Raw genomic sequence first — 20,637 nt, 5'->3', positions numbered from 1 at the left:
CTAAATTTTAAATCTCTCCCTTCGAGATCAGGGAAACTGTGGCCCTGAGATGTGAAATAACAATCTCAATGTGGCTACGTGTGTGAGAGACAGAACCAAGATGAAAAGGTGAATAAAACACTGTGTTGGGTCCTTTTTCTTTTATTATCGTGTTGGTGGCTTTTCCCACAAAAAAAGTGAATTGCTAAGCCATATCCCGCTCTCTTCTTTGCTTCACTTTGAAGTCATTTTACTTTTCTCCTTCCTCTGAAAACACTGAGTCTATGTAAGCCAATAATGAAATGGAAAAGTTTGAGTTGGCAATTTGATTAATTAAATACCTCCACCATCAACAGCAACATTTTTCCATACCAGTAGCTTCCCATTTAGATGAGTCTTGCAACTCTCCGTGTCATTGGCCTTTGTGATACTATTCAGGAATACCATGTGTCATACTCCAAAGTGGCTGAGCCCTTTGGGTAACCTCTGTTGTCTCCCCACAAGCAACTTTGGGTTTAGACTTACTACTTTTTGTTTTTTATATTTTATTTATTTATTTGAGAGAGAGAGAGAGAGAGAAGCATGAGCAGTGGGGAGTGGCAGAGGGAAAGGGAGAAGCAGGCTCCCTGCTGAGCAAGGAGCCCGATGCCAGACTTGATCCCAGGACCCTGAGATCATGACTTGAGCTGAAGGCAGCCGCTTAACCGACTGAGCCACCCAGGCGCCCCCAGACTTGCTACTTTTTTACATCCTCAAAATACACATGTCCAAAAGCACTGGTGAACAAGGTGGATTTTACTGTATGTTTCCTAGGGAGACAGATCACACACTGCCCAGAAAAACGTAGACTGTCCCTTTGGAATCCCATGTTTCTCTTCTTGGCATCCTGTTTTCTGGTCTCTTTCCTCACTTCCTCTTTCTCACATAGCTTTTTCAATTCCCTTTGTTTTCTGGAGCCACTCATCTCTGGCCTGGAGAGTGTATGGTAGTCCCACCTTATCCATGGAGGGTATGTTCCAAGACCCTTGTGGATGCCTGAAGCCATGGACAGGGTCAAGCCCTATGTATGCTATATTTTTTCCTGTACATATGTACCAAGGTAAAGCTAAATTTATAACATAGCACAGTAAGAGACGAGCAAGAATAACTAAGAATAAAAGAGAACAATTATAACAATATACTGTAATAAAAGTTATGTGAATGTGGTCTCTCTCTCTCTCAGAATGTCTTATTGTACTGTCCTCACCCTTCTTGTGGTGGTGTGAGCTGATAAAATGCCCATGCGTTGAGATGAAGTGAGGGGAATGACGCAGACATTGTGACCCAGCACCAGGCTACTGCTGACCTTCTGATGATACGTCAAAAGAAAGATCATCTGCTTCTGGACCATGGTTGCCTGGCTGTAACTGAAACCATGGAAAGCAAAACTGTAGATAAGTGGGGGGACTTCCGTATGCCCCTCGGCAAAAGAGAGGTCCGTGGTCAACAATGACCTGGCATGTTCTTCAAGCATGCCTTTTAGGGCAGGGATGCCTCAGTTCGTTTGGTCATACCTGTGGCTTTTTGGCTACTGATTCTTCACAAAAACAGATCTAAAGTTAAGAGGTTGACTTGGATTCAGGCCTGGCAGTAGACAAAATTAGAGATATAGACAGAATAAACAGATATCTCTTAACTTCTCTCCTGATATCCCTGGTTTTTCTGGGTGTCTTCTCCACTAGACACTAGGGTCCCAGATTCGATTTAGTTCCAGTAATATTTATTGAGCTTCTGCTATGGACCAGGCATCGTACATGTACCTTTTCTCTAGCAGTTTCGTGGAGGAAAGGGGGCCAACCTGTAAAGAGCTGGAAGCAACACGAGTGTGCACTTGCACAAAGGGCTTTGGGAATAGCGAGCTCGAAGGGCTGCACAGAGGAGGTGATAGCAGAAATGACCTTGATCGGCAAGGGCACAAAGTAGGCACCAAGGCTCTCGTGTTTCAAGGCACTGAGGGCTCAGTGTGGCCCCCTCATAGGGAGAGTGGGCCATGAGCTGAGCCCGGTGGGGAAGAGGCCAAGGTGAGAAGGGCTTCAAATGCTGAATGTTGTCTTCTAGGCAAGACTCAGCCCACAAATGGAACCTTGCACATCTTAACTTTTATCAAAGTTTGACACGCTCATACACTGAAGAGTCAAGTAGTTCCTCGGTTTGTTGAAAAATCCCAACAGTGCTCCGCCCTCCTTCCCATCCTCCCCATTCTAGAGGTAACCGCTTTCTAGAATGTTGTTGGTTTTTACCTCCCACTCCTACACGATGTGTTTGCATTACAATTTCTTGCCTTTTTAGGTCTGCGCCATTATCTGCTGGCTTCCCACCATGGAGAACGAGGATTTGTTTGTTTCTCCCTGCATCCTGCTGCCATCACACACACAGGCGCCCTTCCTATACCACCTCTTTTCAACAGTGCAATTTTAGTTAAGTCAATATTCGGTATTTACATTATTAAGGTCATGTAAATGCTATTCACAGCTGAGGCAAATAGTCGACTACAGTTCCTTCTACTTTGCTGCAGACGCCCCCTTGGGTCCATCTTCTTGTTTGTTTGCTTTTTCAGTTCATGTATTGTCACTAATTCAACCCTAAATGTCTTTGCCTTTCTGCCAACAGTATAAATCTCTTCTCATATGGTACCAATAAAGTCTAACCATTTCCTATTCCTAAGGAGCTGTTCCTGTGGTCTTTGGACCTGCCTCTGTGGGGACTGGACATGGGCTGCCCTTGCTCCTGGCATATAGGGTCACTCCAATCTTCTTTACTGTGATCCTAAAAGTATTTTACCCTCTCCCGTGTCTCCTGTGTCCCAGGCCTCCTCTTTCCTGGTTTACCCCAGTGGCTTTCTGAGAAAAGTGCACAGGATATAAATTATTTTTTTAAGATCTTAATCCTCAGTCTTGATTGATAGTTTGCTCAGATATGGAATTCCAGGTTAGAAATAATTTTTTCTTGGGCACCTGGGTGGCTCAGTTGTTAAGCCTTTGCCTTCGGCTTGGGTCATGATCCCAGGGTTCTGGGAATATTCAAGACTAGCTCCATCTCCTTGTGGTTTCCAGTGTTGTGATTAAGAGCCCCCAAAACACTTCCGACCACTGATTCTTTTATTTTTTTCCTCCTGTTATGAAGATTATAATCTATTTTGATTCTCAACTTGCCTTGCTAAAGTTTGATTCAGGCATCCCCAGGCTACTCTTCACTTCTTAGTACTCTTGCATCTGCTTTCCAGCTTGCAAAGCTTTGTTCCTGTTGTGTCTTTTCTTATTTCCCCATCCTTGTGGATTTATGCCTAAAAGCAAAAACAAAACCAATAAAAATGAAAACCAATTACAACAACAAAGCTTTGCTATCATTTTAGCAGGGCTTTAGAAATAGAAAATGTTTGAGCTGCCATCTTTACCTGTAAGTCTTTTTAGAAATGGAGGCATGGATCTTGGTTAGTGGTGCTTAGAGCTCATGGAATGTTGTTGGAGAACAAGTCTAGAAAGTCATGCATACCCTCTAGGGCACACTAATATCACGAGATGACCAATGGCTCTGCACCTTGTTGCTGTCATGCTGTGGGTTGGTACAGTGGGCAGTGGGGTAATACTGGAAGCCATTCCTACACTGGCTCAGCCAGACATATACTCTGTACTGACACAGAGAACCACAGATGAATATGGATCGTAAATGTATCCCCAACGCAACTTCCCTTTAGCCAAATTCCCACTGAGATTCCATTTCCACTCAACACTAGAGGAAGTGTGACAGAAGGGAAGTCGAATTGCTAAGAGATGGAAATCTTAACCAATGCAACTAACCTATCTCACTTTTGCAGATTTTACAAAGACATATGACCCTGTGAACCCATTGTAAGGGTCCCACCCAGGCTCTTGGAAGGCATCTATGGGAGTCAGGTCCCCAAAAGCTGCCTCTGTCCAATGGATGCTTTTCACCAGAGTATGATAGTGATTCAGAGCTTTCTTTTAAAAATTTTTAAAGGTTTTATTAATTTATTTGACAGAGAGAGAGAGAGACAGCTAGAGAGGGAACACAAGCAGGGGGAGTGGGAGAAGGAGAAGCAGGCTCCTGGCCGAGCAGGGAGCCCGATGAGGGGCTTGATCCCAGGACCCTGGGTTCATGACCTGAGCTGAAGGCAGATGCTTAACGACTGAGCCACCTAGGCACCCCAGACCTTTCTTTTTAAAGGAGGGTAAACAGTGATGGCTGTGTGCAGATGAGCTAAAGGAGAGTCAAGGTAGGAGTTTTGGTGATGATATCACCACCTGGATGTTGTGAAACAAACCTGGAAGAAGTCACCCAATTTGGTGATCAGTTCTGCATGGAGAGGTGAGGGAAAGGATGTCTTATGTGAGAAGAATCAGTGAGATCGGGAATTTCTCCTACCTCACTTCTGCCTTTCTTTCAAAATTTAAATGTTATAAATCCATACTTTCTAAGAGTCTTATTGTGCTTTCAGAAGTAGTATTTGGTTGGTATATCTGGACTCCCGTATAAATTCAAGCTCATAAAGAGGATGATGCTGTTGGAACAGGTATGAACTTTTAGTGCTCATCTCCTTCGTTTTTGTTCTCCACTCCAAGGGTATAACCCTCTTTTTCTGGGTCTCAGTTTCCCCAAGAAGGAGTTGGATTAAGATCCTAGTCCAGTCTAATGTTCTCTGTTTCTCTGACTGCTAATTATGGAAGCTTCATGTTGATTCCCTGCACAAGGAATAACTCGTTTTTATTCATTGGACGAGGTGACCAGATTTGTATCCTTTGGCATTTGATTGTTAAAATAAACACACTCTGCATTTTTTGAGACTTTGCATTTCTCCTTCATAAAGAAATGACTTTTTGAGACTCTTACTCTGGCAATGGGAAAAGGTATCTCCTACAAAGGCAACTTCAGCCATCTGCCTTGAACAGGATTTTGATTTGTAGAGGAAGAGATTTATTTTGGCAAAAAAAAAAAAAAAAAAAAAAATTGGTCCAGTACTTTATTAGCTCTGGAACTTTGAGCAAATTACTAAAACTTTTGGAGTTTCAGTTTGTTCCTCTATAAGATAGAAATGACAGTGGCTATCTTAAAGGGGTGTTTTGAGCATTAAATGACATCATGTGTATGAAAAGAACTTAGCCAAGGTCTGGAACATAGTTATTTCCCCATCAAGGTCATTTTCACCACCATCTTGAAATCTAAGTGCCTCATGGGACACTGATTTATCCTACCTCCAAAGATAGTAGCAAAAGATTTTTAAGTAGTCTTTTCTTTTCTTTTTTTCCTTCCCTCGTTCTTTCTTTCTTTTTCTTCCTTCTTTCCTTTCTTTTTTGGTTTGCCAATATCAATTTTTCAGTCTGGGGAATAATTCCCTTCCTCCCTGACTTTCTGTGATGCATCTGTGATGCAGGCCTCAGCTGTCCAAAGACTCTCCTCCTTGTCTGTCCACAGTGATGGATATGGCCAGTAACTGGGCCAATGTTCTTGTACCCAAGTATTCTGAGGAAAAGGTATTCTCTTTTGACTGGGCTTTTAAAGCTGATAGGATGTGAGGTGGTATCTCATTGAGGTTTTGATTTGGTATTTCCCTGATGCTGAATGATGTTGAGCACTTTTTCATGTGTCTTTTGGCCATTTGGATGTCTTCTTTGGAAAAATGTCTGAGAGACTATGGACTCAGAAACAAACTGAGGGTTCTAGAGGGGAGAGGGGTGGGGGGATGGGTTAGCCTGGTGATGGGTATTAAAGAGGGCACGTACTGCATGGAACACTGGGTGTTATACACAAACAATGAATCATGGAACACTACATCAAAAACTAATGATGTAATGTATGGTGATTAACATAACATAATAAAATAAAAAAAAAGCTGATAGGATGTGAGTTTAGATAGCTTATGGCCCCCTCACGGGGAGACTCCATTTGAGAATGGAGTTAATACAAGAGAAAGATGACTCAGGACGTGAAGAGAGACAGATTCCTGATGTTTCTGTGCCTTTGGATAAATCCACTTCTGAAATGAGAAGGGCCCGGATTTCCTAGTCATGTGAGCCAATAAATATCTTTTGTTATTTATGCCATCATTAAATTGGTTTTTGACTCTCATACCTAAGAGAACCCTGATTTAAATCCTAATTTAAAGCTAAAGCTTGTTTTTACCTACCCCTCAATCACATGGGAGGTTCGACTGGCATTTGGTCTGCTCTCACAGTTGGAGGCTTTCAAAGTTAAGACATACACCAAGAGGACAGACAACCACAATAATTAATGGACCATACAGCTCAGTGTCTGGGATTTTTAGTAGAAGTTCAATGAGTTCCTTTAATAATTTCAGGAAAGATGTGACCTTAAAACTGAAGCTCATTTGAGAAATGTCAGAAAAGTATTCAGGATATATCTGTTTAGGCCTTCCAATTTTAATAGGCTGTGTTCATGGGTTAATATGGTACAAAAGAAGCAGTTGTGGTTAGAAAAAAGGAGACCAATGTTTGCAGACACCAGGTGCTAAGCACTTTCTTGATCACATGTGCTTGTGTGAAGGGCAAGGATGTCATGGGCACCAATCAAGCATCAATTTCAAAGTAGGTCACAGAGAAAAAGTCCCATAAGCAACCAGTCATCATTCTTACAGCAGTGTGGATGGAGGAACCCTAATTAATCATACTGTACAAAAGGACTATTATGTTCAAGTTGCATGTAGTTGCTTATTTTCAGGGAAGCATTCTGTCATTTTTAATTAATGGGGTTAAATGGTATTTTAATTTTGCTTTATTTGTATGTAATTTGTAAACATGTTTTTATAAGTGCTTTATCAATTTGGTTTTCATAAGAGTTTTTTTTTTAAAGATTTTATTTATTTATTTGACACAGAGAGAGAGACAGCTAGAGAGGGAATGCAAGCAGAGGGATCGGCAGAGGGAGAGCGAGAAGCAGACTCCCTGCTGAGCAGGGAGCTCGATGCGGGGCTCGATCCCAGGACCCTGGGATCATGACCTGAGCTGAAGGCAGACACTTAACGATTGAGCCACCCAGGCATCCCTTACTAAGAGTTTTGTAAGAAGCTTACACATAGTTTTATGCTTGTACTTACTTAAGTAACATTATTATCAAAATTATCTAAGTCAATATTGGAGAATACTTGTTCTTCTAAAAGAATGGTATTCACTGCCTATGAAGCAGTCCTGCCTCCCCCAGGACCCCACCAAAAAAAAAAAAAAAAAAAAATCAGACCTGAATCTGATCAAGTTTCTGGATCCAACTGTCAATTTACAGGGAGTCTAGAGAACAAGGAGACGTGTTGAACAACAATATCAAGGTGTAATTGTGGGAAACTCTATGGTTTTCTAAAATAAATAAATTACCAAAAAATGAATCAAAGGTGGTATCTATAGATTTTAAAAATGTAAAGACAATAGCAACCAATCATATATTCGGAACTTGTTTGGGTCTTGATTAAAAATAAAAAATGAACTGAAAAAATAATTTAAGACATTTGTGAGAAAACTGGAGATCTGAGCGTTTATCTGGATGTTGATGATGTCGGGCAATGATGGGGGTTCTTATTTGGTATGATAGCACTATTCAGATGTGCTAAAGAAGGGAGTATTCTTGCTTTTTGAAGTACACACTGGGTTATTTATAGGTAAGAGGAAATTCATGTTTTCCTTAGGATAATATTAAAATGATAAAATAAATCTATCTGTACTGTAGTAACAAGTTTTAAAACTTGGTTTTATTTGTTCTAGTTTATATTCTTGGGAAAGATGCAAATATTGAAATATAAGATAAATATAATTTCCCATAGTCAAGAATATTAAAGAAAAAGTCATTCTTCTCCATGAGCCTGATGTCTAAGTTATTACAGAAATTGGGACATATTTGTCAAATCTAGTCAATTATAAATGAAAAACGTATCGTATAAAACCATTAAAATTATATATAAATGAAGTTAAACAGGCTTCGCACACACAGACGCACACACACACACACACACACACACACACACAGACACACACATTATATTATTCCAGTTTGGGAAGCCCTGAGCTATCCCATGCTCGCCTGTTGGGCTAATTGTGTATATTAAGGGTCTTAAAACTACAGACCCCGGGAAAAATCTGGCCCACTACCTGTTTTGGTGTAGCTCATGAGCTAAGAGTGGGTTTTATATTTTTAAATAGTTGACAAATATCAAAAGGATACAAACTTCCAGTTTTAAAATAAAGAAGTCTTGGGGAGGTAATGTACTGCATGGTGACTATAGTTAACAATACTATACTATGTATTTGAAAGTTGCTAAGAGAGTAGATATTAAAACAATCAGTAACTATGTGTGGTAAGGATGTTAACCAGACTTATTGCAGTGATCACTTCACAACATATACAAATACTGAATCATTACGCTGTACACCTGAAACTAATATAGTGTTGTATGTCAATTATATCTCAAAGAAACCTTAAATACCAAAAGGGGAATAGTGTTTGGTGACATTTGGAAATTGTATGAAATACTAATTTCATTGTCTGTAAGTACAGTTTTACTGGAATACAGCTGTGCTCATTTATTTACTGTTTTGTAAATGAAGTTTTACTGGAATCCACCCATCCATTTACATGTTGTCTATTGCCTCTTTTGACAACAGAAATGACGGAGGTGAGTCATTGCAACAGAGGTGATATGGCCTGCAAAGCCTAAAATATTTACCCTCTGACCCTTTACAGAAAAAGTGTGTCAGCCCCTACTCTAGGTTGTGATAAAGCTGAGGCTGGGCGTGTCAAGTGGCTAGTGTAAAATTGCACAGAATCACAATTCAAACCTAGGCTTTCTAACTCTAGATACCCTTTGGGTATGGTTTTCCCTATGTTTTTGCCCCTCAAAATAATTTTTACCTACACAGTGCTTATTGTCTTCCTGGCATTGTTGATCTTTTAATAATCAAAACAGCCTATGACATATATACCATACGTGGGGGAAACTGAGGCACAGATTAGTTAAGCAACTTTACTGAAGTCCCATACCAGCAAGAGATGGAGCCAGGCTGTCCGCTACACACCGTTCTGTCTCTTGCAATGAGGGAGCCACAAGGCAACAGAAGGACCCATTGAGTGGTTTAATAGTTCCCATCTATTCACCCCTCTCTTGAGCTTAGTGATATAAAGTTGATCGTTCTGCTATCTTAAGCCTGAATTCTCCCCCGCACAAAATACAGTGGACCCTTGAACAACACAAGTTTGAACGTGCAGGTTCACTTAGATGCAGATTTTTTTTCGATACAGTACGGTACTATATTTCTTCTTCCTTATGATTTTCTTAACATTTTCTTTTCCCTAGTTTACTTCCTTGTCCAAGAATAGAGTATATAATACACAAAACATACAAAATATGTGTTACTCAACTATTTATGTTAACAGTAAGGCTTCTGGGCAACAGTAGGTTATTAATAGTTAAGTTTTTGGGGAATCAAAAGCTACATGTGGATGGTTGACTGTCAGCCGGGGAGATGGTGCCCCTAAACCCCCATGTAGTTCAAGGGTTGGTTATTCCATGACAGTGAAATAATCAGTCTTCCCTTAGAACCGTGGGTCAGGAATGTCTTATAAACCATTCCCTAAACACCATGCATAGGCATTAGTATTTCTTATTTAAATTTACAAAACCCTGGGCCCATCCCAGCCCTACTGAGTCACTGCCATGGGAGAGCCTGGGAATAGGTATTTTTCAAAGGCATGAGCCCAGTGATGAGGCAAGTAGCCTGGAGCATACTAAATCTTCCTCAAATGAGGGGCACCTGGCTGGCTCAGTCGGAAGAGCATGCAACTCTTGATCTCATGGTTGTGAGTTTGAGCCCCATGTTGGGTGTAAAGACTACTATAAATAAGTAAGTAAGTAAGTAAAGTAAGTAAGTAAGTAAGTAAATCTTCCTCAAATGCTGATTGAATTGTATCGAGACATTCAGACCACATTAATTGTAACAATGACCTGTCCCATGAGCCTCTGTGCATATTATGGACCACCATTCAGAAGCAGGTCTAGATTTCATTATTTGAAAAGCTCCTTGAATACTATTAAAACTAACTTCTCGCCTAATAAGAAAATACATTTATTGCTGAAGAGAAGAAAATAAAAATTATACATATTGCTTTTACCCAGAGACATACTGTTAATTTGTTACTATTTTGATGTATACTCACAATCCTTTTTGATTGAATTAGTACAATTCTATTGAATTCTTAAAATACCATGTAGTTATTTTGGGTTACAGTTGTGGGAAGGGATTTCACTTGGGTTTCAGATTTGTTACTCTCTTGGAAGTGTTTAGATAAAGAGCCAAGAAATACACTGTTGCTCCTATGGGAACAGAAGAGTTAGTGAATATTAATTACTGTTTAAAACCTTGAATTTATATGATGAGACTTGCACGGAGCACATTTAGATTATTTGGATGTATTCTTTTTTTCCTTTCTGGTTGCTGTCAAATTATCCTTTAATGAAATCTTTCTCTTTATAGCTCTTTGCCAACTGGGCATCCACCGCGTCACTGTTGATGTCATCTTTGATGTTATGAGGATGGGGCCATTGACACCGAAGCCTACAAATTGGGCAGTCCCCAGGATTGCTTTAATTGACGCTGGGGAATTCTCTGCATAAAGATCTATGTTGCAACTGTCAGGTGCTTCTGACAAAATAAAGAACAATAGTTCTATTGTATTTAATGTGTAACTTTCCCTTTCTATCTCTGGGTGGTTCCTCCAGAGTTTTGATGATTGGGGCAGAGGAGGAAGGTGCCACCTCATTTCGGGTCTTTCCATTCTGAAGGGTCAGCTTCACTGGAGTCCAGATGCTTCACTGGAGTCCATATTGATGTCACCACCAGCATTTCTCAAGGTGCCCTGAGGGGTTGATTTGGGTGCGAGTGCGGTTGTGGTATCCACTTCGCCATCAGCACAGATAAGATGCACAACTTTGATTTCCTTGGAGAGTCATGATAAATATGGCTGGGGTCAGATGAACCTGGATGCCAGACCATTGAAGCAAGTTATACTTTTGTCTCCTCCAAGCCAAAAGTTAAGAGTCAGTCATCGTTAATGAAACAATTCAGTTGGATATTTCATACAGAGTGCATCCTGGTATAGTGGAAATAGCATGAACCAAAAATTAGAAAACCTGGATCCTATCTGGGTTCTCTATTCCATACTGATCATTTACCCTTAAGCTTGTTTCTTCTATTGTCTGAGTCTCAGTTTGCTCATCTGTCGGATAGGGTGACAATATTGACCATGATTATGTTACAGGATTACAGGGAAGATGATGATGAGATAGTGAATAAGACTCTTTTGATGAAGTATAATGCATTATGTAAGGTGATGTTATTAACCATAAAATAACATCAAAACAGTAATAATGATTCATGAAAAGATTTGCAGTTAGAAATGCAAATAGGTTTATATGTGAATGTTCTAATTATCTGAATCTGTGCAGCTTACTGCTGTGGATATCATAACAAATTAGCCTTTTTTTTTTCTTTTTTTTAAGTAGGCTTCATGCCCAGCATGGAGCCCAATGTAGGGCTTGAACTCACAACCCTGAGATCAAGACCTGAGCTGAGATCAACTGACTGAGCCACCCAGGTGCCCCAAAATTTAGTCTTTTATTCATTAGATCAAGACAACCTGCTAAGACCTTTTACTTATTTATTAAACTTTTTTTTTGAGCTGTTTTAGGTTTACAGAAAAGAACGAATGAAAAGCAGGTTTCCCTTATGCCCTCCCAATGCTTCTTCCCACTTATTTCCCCTGATATTCACATCTGGCCTTAGTGTGGTGCATTTGTTACAATTGATGAGCTAGTATAGATACATTATTATTAACTAAAGTCCACAATTTGGGTTAGGGTTCACTCCTGGTGTTGTACATTTTGTGGGTTTTGACAAATGTATAAGACATGTATTCACCATTATAGTATCATCCAGAATAGTTTCACTGCCTTAAAAGTCCCATCTGTTTAACCCTCTCTGCCTCTCCCTTGAAGCTCTGGCAACTACTGATCTTTTTACTGTCTTCTTAATTTTAATTAAATTTTGCCTTTCCCTTAATTTTGCATAGTTGGAATCATGTAGTCCTTAGCCTTTTCACATTGGTTTCTTTCACTTAATAATATACACTTAAGTTTCCTCCATGTCTTTTTGTGGCTTGAGCGCTCGTTTCTTTTTATCACTGAATTAGATTCCACTATCTGGATGGGCCACAGTTGGTTTATCTGTTCACCTTCCAAGGACATCTTGTTTGCCTTCGGGTTTTGGCAATTACGAAGAAAGTGGCTATAAACATCCGGGTGTGGGTTTTTGTGTGGACAGTAGGTTTCAACTCCTTTGGGTAGATACCAAGGAGCGGGACTGATGGAGCATAATAGGGTAAGAGTTCGTTTAGTCTTGTGAGAAACTACCAAATTGTCTTTCAAGGTGTCTGTGCCATTATGCGTCCTCATCAGTCTTGGGTGCTGTCAGTGTTTTGGTTTTGACCATTCTAATATGTGTGTAGTGGTCACTCATTGTTTGTAATTCTCGAATAACCTATGGTGTTCAGCAGCTTCTTGTATGGTTATTTGCCTTCGTACATCTTCGGTGAGGTATCTGTTCAGATCTTCTGCCCATTTTTAAAAATTGGGTTGTTTGTTTTCTTACCATTTAAAGAGTTCTTTTTATATTTTGGAGACCAGCTCTTTATCTGGTACTTAGTTTGCAAAGGCTACTCTTCTCATCTATGGCTTGTCTTTGCATTCTCTTAATACTTGTTTATCTTTAATTATTTAACCTCAACATCATCATCCAACTCTTTTAAAGTACTAAGGTACCTGCAGGTTTATAGCTATTAAAGAGGATGAACAAATCGAATGCTCCATTCCTTTTCACCATTGACTGGTTTTGCAGTCGGGTGCGTTTGTAGATGGGATCAAGTCATCAAGCCCATCAGCGGCTCCATCTCAGACCTCACGTTCTTAACGGGGATCCTTGCTGCTATCATCTGAGAGTCAGCCCGCGGTCTGTCGGAGTTGGCCGGGTCTTGCTGAGCTGATTGGAGCTGCCGACATTTTTGCTGACTGGAGTCATGCTGTCTTTGCCAGTTTGCTGGAATAGACACAGACACCGATTGGGTCACGCTGAAGACATTCCTGTCTTGTGAAGCAAGTCTGTTTGTATTTTAGGTTTGCCAGGACTAATGAATTAAAACATTTGGACTCTCCACAACTTGCTGTTTATCAATGCCTCTGACAGGAGGAGGGTTTTCTTTTGCACTTGCTTTTTCTAGAAGCATGACAACATCCTGGCTGGTGGAGAGGCAAGGAAAGGAGAGAGGGGTTGCGGAGGGAAGCGGAGCAGGGAGGCCCGTGGGACGCAGGGGTCTGGAGGAGAGCAGGTAGCAGCGGACTGCCCTGACAGCTGTCGTTGCCCCTCAGACTGTCACTGGCTGCTATGCGGCAGGTGCAGGCTGCTCTCTTACTAGGTCTTCGCTCCACAAAGGCGACGACTGGCCAAGGCAGTGGCTGGCCCTGGATTACACAAGTGCAGACACTCAACTAAGTGAGGTAAGGCAGCAGGTGTGAAGACCGAACTAGACGCTCGGGGCACCAGCAACTTAACCGAAGCTCTGTTAACAGCCGAGAGGAGGACAGCAGTGGTCCATTCCCACAGGCGGTGTGATGAAAAGGCAAGCTGGTTTAGGAGCTCTCCTGGCCAACACCGTGTGGAACTCAAAATCCACCCCCCTTGGCTGCTGTCATCCTTTCCGAGGCAGGCAGATGTTCTCCGTTGTGTGCAGGGGAGGGGCTCTAATGAGCTGTGTTTACCAGTTTCATTTCCCGGGTGCTGGAAACCTTGAGGCAGATTTCCACCTCTCATGCTTTATTTCTTGGTGCAGGAAAGCATTGGGAGATTTGGCCAAAAGAGGAGCACTTTTCATCCTCTGATGTTAGGATAAAATGGGTCGGTGATGGGACAGTGCATAACAATCAGACTTTTTCTCTTAGCTACAACTTTAACGGGTTTTTTACTGTTTGTTTTGTTAAATTTGAGACAGTCTGTTCTATTCCCTAGGAACAGGTGGCTACAAGATGGTTGATTCTAAGCAGAGGAGACTACACAGAAATGTATGTCAGAGCTAAGATAAAACATATCCTGAGTCAAGTAACAGCAATTTTATATTACCCTTTTCTTACGTTGAATGTTTCATGTTATTACTTTTTTTTTTTTTTAACTTAGAAGGACATGACTCGGAGTGCTTTATGGTTCATTGCTATTTGTGGTTTTAAATGAATGGGCCAAATATGATTCTAACTGGGTGATAAACAGCTGCTGGTTTTTCTCCAAAGCTATACTAGGTGTTTAATATAATCCTGTTCTCTTTCCATATACTGGGTAGGATGATTCCATATGTATGTACGTCTAAATATACTTGTGTGTGTGTGTGTGTGTGTGTATGCATTTGAGTTTGCTCTATAAATAAGTGTAAAAACAAAATTCAGTGTTCTGGACACTATTTTTAGATACAAAAAAGTTATGGGAAAGAGTTGGAAACCTTGCTCTGAGAAAATGTCCTGATAAACAGTTCCCAGAATCTTGCTGAGGATGGTTAAAGAGATGATTTATATTTTGCCATTTTTAGAGACGTTTTCCTAAAAATACCACTCAGAGTTTTTGGTTTACTGTCTACATGAGAAGGAAAGTAGAGAGTTTAGGGAAGCATGATTAAAAATAGAAAAGTCACACATATGTATTTAAATAATGAAGATATCATGTATTTATAACAATCTCTTTTCCTTAGTCCCATTGTACAAAAGTCACCAAATATCTTGGTAAAATGTATTTGGGCTAAATTCTATTATTATAACAAGGAAATATGCATGTATTTTTGCCCATCCCAACTCATCTGTAGGATGTTTTTCCATTCATTATTAATGATAATTTCACAGGTACAGTAGAACATCAACAGCATGTTTTTAAGTTCTGTCTTTTGCTTGTATCATACATTGTTAAGATGTACAACCTGATGCATATTTGATAGATTCACAGGTAGTTAATTAGATATTTAAAGCACATAATATTCATACTATAACTGTGGGATATTTTAAAATAGTCTTTGGTATTCTTGAAGTGGTCCTTGATACTCATTCTTTATCACCCATTCTTTACCACTCAATAATTCAGATCAGTAATTCAGGCCCAACTTAGGCTTTTGAGTGTGACAAGCTAATTTAATATGAAGCCATCTGATGCCCTATTAGGACTTCTTTATCCTCCTCAATTAAAAATAAAACACTATATAAGACCTGGAAGGGCCAGGGTTGGACTAGTCAGTGTGAAGGGATACTAAAAAAGTGAGGTGGGTGGAGATTTTGCTCCATCTTGTATATATCATTCTAGATATGTATTTCCAAAACAAGTTTTTTTTATAAGCCAGAAAAAGAATTTTAAATGGGGCAGGTGAATACTTTCCATGTAGGGAAAGAAAGCTAGGAACTGGGAGTATCTTCAAAATAAGGAAGTAATGCTTACTAACTTTCCCTCCAATTTCCAAGATCCTTTGAGTATTTGAGGGATGACTTGGGTAAGTGACAATGGCTCTCTCTTGTCCTTACAGCTGGAAGACCCAGGGGAAGGCCAAAGCTCAGGTGCCCACATGATCAGCACAGCCAGGGTACCTGCGGATAAGCCAGTACGCATTGCCTTCAGCCTCGATAATGCCTCAGGTACGCTCTGCATGCAGGGAGAGGGCCACCTCCCTGCCCGTCACCGCTTTGCGGTCATCTTTTCCTGTTCCACAAAGAGTGTTTAAAAATGGATGCCTGGGGATGCCTGGGTGGCTCAGTCGGTGAAGCATCTGCCTTCAGCTCAGGTCATGATCCCGGGGTCCTGGGATCGAGCCCCGCATCGGACTCCCTGCTCCACGGGAAGCCTGCTTCTCCCTCTCCCTCTGCTGCTCCCCCTGCTTGTGCTCCCTCTCTCTGGCAAATGAATAAATAAAAAAAAAATCTTTAACAAAAAGAAAAAATGCATGCCTGGCATGACCTAATGATGGGGCGTGTGATTTTTCATCAAGCATTGTTGGAGCGTGGCTTCCAGAAATGCCTCTGGTGATGCCGCCTCAGCCTCCGATCTTCTGGGTGCTTTAGCACATTTCTCCTTCCTTTTTACTTTCCCCATTTAACTTTCTTTTATTATAAAATTCCCAGGGCTATAACAATTCCTAATGATTCCAACGTATGTCATCATTGAAACTGTGTGAGGAGACGTTTATTAAAGCGCTGGCAGTTGGTTAGGTGATGTAAAAATATCACTGTCCTGGTTCCAGCAGCATTTCTTGGAGCCCAAGTTCTAAAGCCTGGTTTCTCACTGGTGCTTCCACAGTTCAGGCTGAACAAACAGACTGCAGCCAGAGTGATGAATGGGACAGGTGAGGCAGACCCTCTTGAAATAGTAAGGTCTGAGGTGAGGTTGCCATACTTGGAGCCCTTTGTCATGACTCCCTTCAGTGACCTCTTAACACACATATTGAATTACACCACCTGTGACGGGGACCCCAGGTGGTGTGAGGTCACAGACGTGAGGAAGGGAACCCTTGGATCTCTGTCACTGGCATCAGCCTTGGCTCTCAGTCTGTCTTCAGTTAAAATCCACAATCACACGCTCAAACAACATTACTGTTTCAACCTTGGGTCTTTTGAGGGCTGATTCTGTTTACCTATCAATCAATCAATCAATCGATCAGTCATCTATTTTTCTTCCTACACTGCCCATGTAGGGGTAATATTTTAAGAAGTAATAATTGACAAGAAGCAAGTTTATCCCTAAAATAATGCAAAGTAAGGATCTGGGCTCTGTGACGTCTGGCATTATACAGCCAATTCAGGCTTTACTTATACCAAGTGATTATGGTGGTGGCCCGTCTGCCCCCGTTTTCCTGGATTGTGCAGCCCCCAGTGGAGGATTTGTTCTAGAGTAAGATGAGGTGAAGCCTTGACTCTTCATTGTCTGTTCTTCCAACCCTCTTCCCATGGCCTGCTGTTGTCCTGTATCTCCGCTCGGGTTGTCTGGAAACACAGTGATGAAGGGAAATCCTCCCAAAAGGCAAACCAATCCATCCCAACAAAGAAATGATGACTAACATTAATTGCATTTCTCTTTTGTATTAGGCATTCATATGTATTATTTCATATCTCTAAAATAACCATGCAATGTAGGGGCGCCTGGCTGGCTCAGTGGGTAGAGCATGTGACTCTTGATCTTGGGGTCCTGAGTTCAAGCCCCACACTGGGTGGAGAGATTACTTAAATAACTAAGTAAATATTAAAAACAATAACTATGCAATGTAGACATTAGTATTGCCAATTTGCAGACACAGAGCTTGAGGTCCAAAGACCACACTGTTAGTAGGTAACAGAGTTATGATTTAAATGCAGGTCTCTAGACTTATGAATCTGAACTCTATTATTCTATATTAGTACTCTAAAAAGAAAAAGAAAAGCCCCTCCTGCTTTTATGCATTTCATAAATGTAAAATTTTGAGGAATAGTTCATGCTTGAGTGGCTAGCTTTCAAGACAGATACATGTAAGTTCTCAAATCTGGGAGAAAGAAGTATAATTTACTTCCTTGTGATCACGTCCCATGTGAGCAGAACAAGTGTTGTTACAATCAGCAGTCTTACAAAGACAATTTCAGTATATAAAGCTTATTTATTCCAAGCAATATTATTATATCATAATTTTGGACGAGACAAATAAATATACTGTTTCTTCATCTTTATTAATTTATTAAGATTTTATTTATTTTTGGGAGAGAGAGAGAGAGAGAGAATACGCACGAGCAGGGGAAGGGGCAGAGGGAGAAGCAGAACTCCCCACTGAGCCAGGAGCCCGATGTGGGATTTGATCCCAGGACCCTGGGATCACGACCTGAGCCAAAGACAGACGCTTAACCGTCTGAGCCACCCAGGCACCCTCTTCGTCTTTATTTTAACAAAATTTAATTTATGTACAGAAAAGAGCCATGGAGAGGTGAATCTTGATCTTTGGGCTGCATAAATAGATTCTTCCTTGAAATACAAAATACACAACTTGTCATTAATTTGCCACCATCCTTTGAAGGATATCGGCCCCTGACTAGGAGCTCTTGTATGTTTTTTTAATCAGTCAATTTAGATTGATTCGTTCCAGTCTTTCAAATGTCCCAAGAATGCCCACTTCTGAAATTCATGTTTTTTAATACGGTAGCTTCAAAAAGGGGTTGTCATTTATTTCAAGTAATTCCTACTCTCTAGTTCCACAAAAAGATGCTTGGGAAGATTTATAAAGAAACTGCTAAAATTAAAAAAGAACTTTTTCCTATGATCTATGTGTCCTCATGTCTCTAAAAAGGCATCTAACTAGAGAATCCAAGGCAGGAGTGGGTTTCTGCGTTTCTCAACCTTTCTTAAAATAATGACCTGAGAGCACTCACCAAAAATACATGTTCCAAGGCCCTACTGCTGTATATTTTGGGGCAGTAGGGACAGATGGAGGTCCAGCAATCTGTATTTCCGCATGCATAAGAAGTTGTGAGTGCACAGAAAGATGCTTTGCAGATATTTGGAGACACTCCCTCTGAATTCTTGACTACGGAGCCCGTGGAGTGTCACGGAGAACAGCATTTGCCATCATGCACGCTGTGCATGCCTTTTGAATTCCAGTGCATTCTAGACCACACATTTAGGGGGAAAACAAAGGCAAGCATCCTAGATTTCCATAGTAAATGGGGAAACTAAGATGGAATTTTGGGAAGTAATTCCATATTTATGGATTTATCACTGAGGAGTAAGCAGAGTCCATGAGAAAAGAGTGCTCATTCTTTTCATTATATTAGGCTTTTTTTTTTTTTGCATATTTTTCTGAGATGATTTGGTGTAGAGGTTAAGGACATAGGGCTTGGAGTCCTCAAGACACGGTTTCTAGACCCATCTCCATCACTATTTGTGTGATCTTGGGTAAGTCACTCAATTTTGCTGAACTTCAGTTTCCCACAAGGTGTATATAGTGATAATTCACACAGTGGTTGTAAGAATTAAATAAGACTATATAGGTAAAGCATTTAGCATAGTGCTTGACACAAATTAAGGACTCGACTGGTCCCTGTACCTATGATAATTGATTCTGGAGTATTAAGGAAAATATAAGCATCTTAAGCAGTTTTAAGGATTTGGGGTACCCCTGCCTCTCCTCTTATCAATTAGCTGAACTTAGTTTCTATGCTTTAGCGCTCTCCCAAAGGTGGGTGAAATGTGCAAATATGAAGTATGGCATGATCCCTCCTGTGGGTTTCATAAGGCAAAGAGAGTTGAGGAAAAATCTGTGTCACCCAGAGCAGATGGGAACAGCTTCTTGGGAAATGTGATAGTCAACCTGCTCTTGAAGACAGCTGGGGTATTGACAGGCAGTGTAGGAAAGGTGCCATCTCTGGGTACCAGGTACCAAAAATGGGGGCTATACAACTTTTAACCATTCTTGCTTTTCCTTTCAAACAAAAAGACTGAGCAAAACCTAAGAGTCAGGAAGAGCATGATATATTCATCAAATAGTAAAATTCTTGTCAACTGGAGCAGAGGTTTGAACGGTGGAAGAGTGGCATGTCATTTAACGAATGATGCTTTGAGCTTTACTTTGAATATCTGTGTATATAGCCATCAACTAGAGTTAACAATATAATCCTAAAAGTTCAACAACAGAGTTTGGATTTGATCAGGAGCAATCGAGTGTCAAAAGTTCTTGAGCAAGGGAATGATAGGATGAAAATGGTAAATGTTCGATTGGTGGAACAGTCTGGAATGTGTAGAGATGAGAGAATGGAAGAGGCTTTTTTATAATGGTACAGAGACAAAGTACCGAGTGCCTGGATCAGACGATGGAATGGGATGACTGAATTCAGAGTACATTAGGAAGGGAGGGTTGAAAGGACTCGGTGACAGACTGGCTCTGGATGGGGAGTTGATCATGGCTTATTGATGGCAGAATGTGCCACAAGACTCCAAATAGACTGTGGACCTCCAGGGGCTTAAATACAGGAAGCAAATTTTTAAGGGGGGAGAAAAAGCCCTTTAAAATACAATCACCACTTCTAGCCTATCATCAGAAGCCTTCATTAAGTAACACTTAGCTAACCACAGTTCCTGGAGGCAGCAATGGCTATTTTTAACAAACTAATGATATGATTGACATTACTTCTAAACTGGGAATTCCAAAGAGTTAACTTTCTAAATTGGGACATTCATGGAGTTAGTTTTCCCGATAGAAAATATGCAGAAGAGAAACATGAATCCCATCTCTTGGGTTATTAGAGAATCACTGGCTCTTCTCCAGCTGGAGAGAATTTAGAGTTGGACTGACATGAGGATTTCATGTTCATTACTTGAGAGTTTTCTTTATTTCAGTCAAGCTATAAAATCTGCTACACTCAAGTGTGAATTTAGACCTTGGCTGTAGGATTCTTTTGGTGGTTGTTGTTGTTAAGTTTTTAGGGTTTTTTTAAGAAGGAGTCAAGGATACTAGTATCAGCCCAAGCCAGTAGCTTTCAACATTTTGTTTTTAAAAAATTCTTTCAAGCTATTAGAATTTTTC

General features: G+C 40.6%; 1 protein-coding gene across 2 annotated transcripts in view; it reads left to right on the top strand.

Annotated features, from left to right (window-relative positions):
- The first annotated feature begins 13,319 nt into the window (after positions 1-13,319).
- Positions 13,320-20,637, top strand: part of MAP3K7CL (MAP3K7 C-terminal like) — a 37,148-nt gene continuing 29,830 nt past the window's right edge. The window contains exons 1-3 of one of the 2 annotated variants that reach the window (XM_036111247.2): positions 13,320-13,579; positions 14,088-14,140; positions 15,631-15,739. In XM_036111247.2, coding sequence (XP_035967140.1) covers positions 14,105-14,140; positions 15,631-15,739 — 145 coding nt within the window. In that variant the 5' untranslated portion in view covers positions 13,320-13,579; positions 14,088-14,104. The remainder of the gene's footprint in view (positions 13,580-14,087; positions 14,141-15,630; positions 15,740-20,637) is intronic. The other variant, XM_036111249.2, reaches the window with a different exon arrangement.

This window comes from Halichoerus grypus, chromosome 1 (genome assembly GCF_964656455.1).
Source record: "Halichoerus grypus chromosome 1, mHalGry1.hap1.1, whole genome shotgun sequence".
Taxonomy (NCBI): Eukaryota; Metazoa; Chordata; class Mammalia; order Carnivora; family Phocidae; genus Halichoerus; species Halichoerus grypus.
The sequence above is the reverse complement of the archived record's forward strand: the minus strand, read 5'-3'. Positions and strand labels throughout refer to the sequence as shown.